The sequence below is a fragment of the Elephas maximus genome, chromosome 12 (assembly GCF_024166365.1).
Source record: "Elephas maximus indicus isolate mEleMax1 chromosome 12, mEleMax1 primary haplotype, whole genome shotgun sequence".
Classification (NCBI taxonomy): domain Eukaryota; kingdom Metazoa; phylum Chordata; class Mammalia; order Proboscidea; family Elephantidae; genus Elephas; species Elephas maximus.
Window position 1 is genome coordinate 90864705 of NC_064830.1, and position 4869 is coordinate 90869573.

Consider the following 4869-nt stretch of genomic DNA (forward strand, 5'->3'; position numbering starts at 1 on the left):
ATATTTTGGGGGGACACAGTTCAATCCATAACAAATACCTAATAGGGTTTTTATAAAGATAAATACCTCAATACGTGTTTGAAATAGTGCCTAGCATAAAGGATCTGCTGAATAAATGTAAACAGCTATTAACAAACCATCCATGAAATGAAAGAATAATTGCCATCACAGTGTTGTGATTTCAAAGGGCCTGACATGTAACAGGGCCTCAATAAATGTTAGTTTCTTTAGTGTTAAAAGTTTGGGTACTGGGATGCGGGCCTGCCTTGGTTCTTGTATTTTCTGGGTCTGCTCACTTATCTCTTTTTCTTGGCCTCATTATCTTTCCAACTTCAGGGAAGCCTCTCCCTGCTTCCCCTCCCCAGGGTGACCTATCATTCTCTCTCAGGACCTAGACTTAGGGTGTTTCCCTCCTACGCTGACACTTGATTCCTTGCCTACATCTAGGTTGGCACAGAGAGACATACATACCCTGAAGAGTGAGGGTGAAACACACAGCACCGTTCACCAGATGGTGAGCCCTACCTGGGAGAAATAGCATCTCAGAACAGAGCAGGCTTTGAAAAGTGTTAGAGGGGAGGTGGCCCTGAAGGTCACCAAGGATTGGTGGTGTTGGAGGGGGGCGGTGGATATCCAAGGACAAGGGAAAATGTTACTTAAATTCTACCTCTTTCTCTTACCAGGTAGATGGCCCTTCTTCAGGCCAATAAGGATCTCATTTCCACAGGAATGAAGGAATTTAGTATTCTGCTGAATCAGCAGGTAAGTTTGGCACTCCATTTCAAAGGACGGGCCTGGAAAGTAGGAGGTGAGGGATAATAATATGGAGTTGGAAGAGTAATGGTGGAATTGATGGAAACAACTCAAGACAGGGAATACAAAGCGGAGGAAAGAGGATGTGACTTTCTGGGGACTATTTCCTATCCTATATTCCTCGATCACATTGTTGACCACATTCCTCCCTCCCACCCCCAGGACATGCGTGATAATCCTATCCCTGAAGAAGCCATGGTAATTGTGGTGAATGACTGGATGAGCTTCTACATCAACTATTACAGGCAGAAGATGACTGGGGAGCAGCAAGAGCAGGATAGGGCTCTGCAGGAACTTCAACAAGGGCTGAACACTCTGGCCAACCCTTTCCTGACCAAATATAGAGACTTCCTGAAGACCCTGTGAGCATCCAAATGGCCCACTGTTTTCCTCCTAGCCCAGCGATCTAGGCCTTCACCTCTAAGAAACCCCCAAATCCTGGCTTTATGTTCTCCATGTCCTCAGGCTGTGCTCCTTCATGGTGCTACTCTACCATCACACCTCAATAAAGACAAATGTGTTCTTCTTTGAGTGTCTGTCCCTGACTTGTGGAGGCAGCTGGGCCTTTATTTTTAGCCCTGCATCCTAGATCTGATCTTGGAGACTTAATTCCTTAGAGCAAAGGTCAGCAGCCTTAAGTAACCACGGGCTAGTACTTAAACAGTCTGGTAGACCGGGTCTACAGAGAAAGTGCTGGGGGGAGTTGGGGGAGGCGAGGCAATGGCTGGAAGCGTTGGTTAAGAAAAGGAGGGTGGTGTTTTGGAGGTTTACAGGCATTGTGGTCCTGTGATGTGCTTGTCCAGCAGAAAGCTGGACGTTTCCCAGTCTTGCGGGTGGAATCATGAGTTCACCTTCCTCGATTTTCCAGTCCCTGTCCTGGTGAAGTAGTGGTTAACAGCTGCAGCTGCTAACCAAAAGGCTGTCAGTTCGAATCCACTAGGTGCTCCTTGAAAACCCTATAGGCAGTTCTACTCTGTCCTTTAAGGTCACTATGAGTTGGAATCGACTCCACGGCAATGGGTTTTTTGTCCTTAGCTCCAGCTTGAGCAAACTTCTAGAATCTTCTGACTCTAAAAACTACTGCAGAATACCTCCCAGGTACCCCAGAGTATTGCAGTAGTTTAGAGCTGGAAGAGATTTTTGGGAACTATCCATCCAGGCCCTCATTTTTCAGCAGGGAAACCCCTTACCTCTGGCTCCACTATTCCTTGCCCAGATTCCAGGATTGGGAAGCAGAGGGACAAAACCATCTTCCCCACTGCCCCCAACCTTCTGTCACTCACCGGACTGGACCCCCTTTCTTCCCGACCTCCAAGCCCTGAATTCTGTTGTACATTGGGTTGCTATGAGTCGAACCGACTCAACAGCACCCAACAACAAGGGAGGAATCAGGGCACGGCCAGGCTCACATGCTTTTTTTAAAAAACGAAATGAAGGTGATGGGAGAATGAGGAGGGACCCCCTGGATGCGCGGTACCCAACACAAAGCAGGGGGCGCGTGGAGCAGAGGGAGGGTGCTCGTGGCTCGATTGTGAGGTGGGAAGCTCCAGGATTTGGCCAATCAAATGCCGCGCAGGCGCGCGCCTGGGAGGCAGCGGGGCGCTTTCGCTGTTTTTTTTCTAAGTTCTTTATTAAGCGCGCGAAATTTGAGTCTGAGGGGAGATTCTCTTCTTTCCCATCTCTTGCGAGTCTTCCGCTCACTTCTGTGTGCGCCTCCGCCTCCGATTTTTGGTTTTAGGGCCTCCGCAGTCTGGTCAAGGGCCCAGTGGGAATAGGTACAGGTATCTTTCCACCTTTGGGGTGAGAGGCGACCCCAGGCCCAGCAAGAGAGTAGCAGCCTCCCAGAGAACTAGGCATCTAACCCCTATGAGGTGTGGTTAGTGGCTGTCCTCTACAGTGGCTTTCCTCACTGCACCCCTAAGGAAATCTCAGCCGGGTAATGGAGACCCAGGGCCCGTTCAGGTGGGACAACAGTTACAAGCCTCGTTTTTGCAAAACGTCCTGGATTAGTATGCATGAGTGGAGGAGCGTGACCAAGGGATCACATGAAAAAATTGGTTTACTCTATTGCTGTATGGTTTGGAACTGAAAAGAACGGTAGGAAGCTACTTTGGCTTAATTAATGAACTTTCCATAAATTTAGAACTATTCAGCCTTGGGAGCTGGTGAGATAAGCACTCCTCAAGTGTTAATTATCAGGTACAAGTACCAGTTGCCGTGGTGTTGATGGCGACTCCATGTGTGTCAGGGTAGAACTGTGCGCCATAGGGTTTTCACTGGCTGATTCTTCAGAAGTAGATTGCCACGTCTTTCTCCTGAGGTGCTTCTGGGTGGAATTGAACCTTCCACCTTTCTGGTAGCAGTGAGTGCATTAACTGTGTGCACCACCTGGGGACTAATTATTAGGTATACTGTAGAAAAGATACCTACAGTGGATGGGAAGTTCAACATCTAAACTCTATTTCAACCATTCCATAAAATTATAAAATTGAGAAGTTTCAAAAACCTGACCCTGACTGACACTTATGCTCATCTTGACCTTAAACCTGACGGTCATGCTCAACATAACCCTCTCCCTGATTTGTCAGGCACTCTGACATTGACCCAGACCTAGAAGCTGACCTGGACACCCTCACCCTGTTCTTCACCTGGACCCTGACCCTGGCCATTTCCTTGACTTTGAATTGCACTCTGCACCTGACCCCTCTCCCTGTCCCTGAACCTCATCTTTATGACCATCACACTAAATTGACTCTGACCCTCACATCACCCTGACACTGACACTGACCACTCACTCTGGGACTTACCTGAATCTGTCCCTGAGCCTAACCCTGGCCATGACATTACCCTGATCCTGATCATCACCTTGATCCTGACACTACCCTCATACTTATCCTGATCTTGAACTTGATCTTTAAACTTACCTGATTCTAATTTTCACCTGGACTCTGATCCCAACCCTGAACCTCTACCTAATTCTTACCCTGACACTTACCCTGAATCTGACCCTCAGGACTCTGATCTTGACTCTGAAACTTTTGCTGAACCTGAACCAGACCCTCAACTTGACCCTGACACCAACCTTAATCATCATCATAATAGAGACTGGAATCCCATGCCGAAGCTGACCCACACTCTGATGCTGACATTTGCCTTGACCCTCACACCGACCTGCACCTAACCCTAAATTCTCACCCTGATCTTCAATCTGACCCTCACTGTGATCTTGATTATAAACTTGACAATTCCCCAGACCCTCATACTCTTAATCTGACGTTGAACCTGACCTTGAATTTGAACCTCACCTTGACCCCGAACCTGACCTTCACCCTGACCCTCACCTTCACTCTGAACTGTATCTGACTTTCATCCTCACTTTGACCCTGACCCTCACCTTGAACCTGACATTCACCTGACCTTGACCCTGACAGTTTTACCCTTATTTTGACTCTCTCCTTTACCTCCTTGACCATAAACTTGACTCTGACCCTTACCCTGACCCTTATCCTGATCCCAACCATCACCTAGTACCTGACTAACATCCTGACCCTGACAAACACCTGACCTTGACTCTGATCCTGAAGCGGACCCTGACACTACCCTCACACTGACCCTGATCATGAAATAGACCCTAAAACTTACCTGATCGTAACTTTCACCCTGACACTGTCATCAAACTGAACTTTAACCTGACCTTTACTTTGAATGTGACCTTTATTCTGACCCTGACTTTAATAAAGATATTGAACTTCTCAATGTCTCTAACCCTGACTACAACCTTCACCCTCACACTGACCTTTACACTTACCCTGACTGTGACCCTCATCAAGACCCTGACATTCATGCTGATCCTCATCTTGAACCTCATACCGAACCTGACACTTACCCTGAACCTGACCCTCACTATCATCCTGATACTATGCTCACTCTGACTCTAATCTTACTATCAGCTTGACCCTGACCTTGAGTTGGATTCCCCCTCTTCCTGACCCTATATCCACCCTCTCCATGATCCTGACTCTCAACTGACTCTGACCTTGATGCCACCCTAACATT

General features: G+C 47.6%; 1 protein-coding gene across 1 annotated transcript; it reads left to right on the top strand.

The window, feature by feature from the left end:
- The first annotated feature begins 436 nt into the window (after window positions 1–436).
- Window positions 437–1344, top strand: AHSP (alpha hemoglobin stabilizing protein). The gene is made up of 3 exons (XM_049904543.1): window positions 437–514; window positions 684–762; window positions 976–1344. The coding sequence occupies exons 2-3, from the start codon at window positions 688–690 to the stop codon at window positions 1177–1179; spliced, it is 279 nt and encodes a 92-aa protein (XP_049760500.1). The 5' UTR covers window positions 437–514; window positions 684–687; the 3' UTR covers window positions 1180–1344.
- Window positions 1345–4869: the final 3525 nt, after the last annotated feature.

Excerpts from the sequence above, each read along its gene's own strand:
- AHSP (XM_049904543.1), top strand. The coding sequence starts at position 688 with ATGGCCCTTCTTCAGGCCAATAAGGATCTCATTTCCACAGGAATGAAG. Across the intron at positions 763-975 it reads GTATTCTGCTGAATCAGCAG|GACATGCGTGATAATCCTAT; the intron begins GTAAGTTTGGCA and ends TCCCACCCCCAG.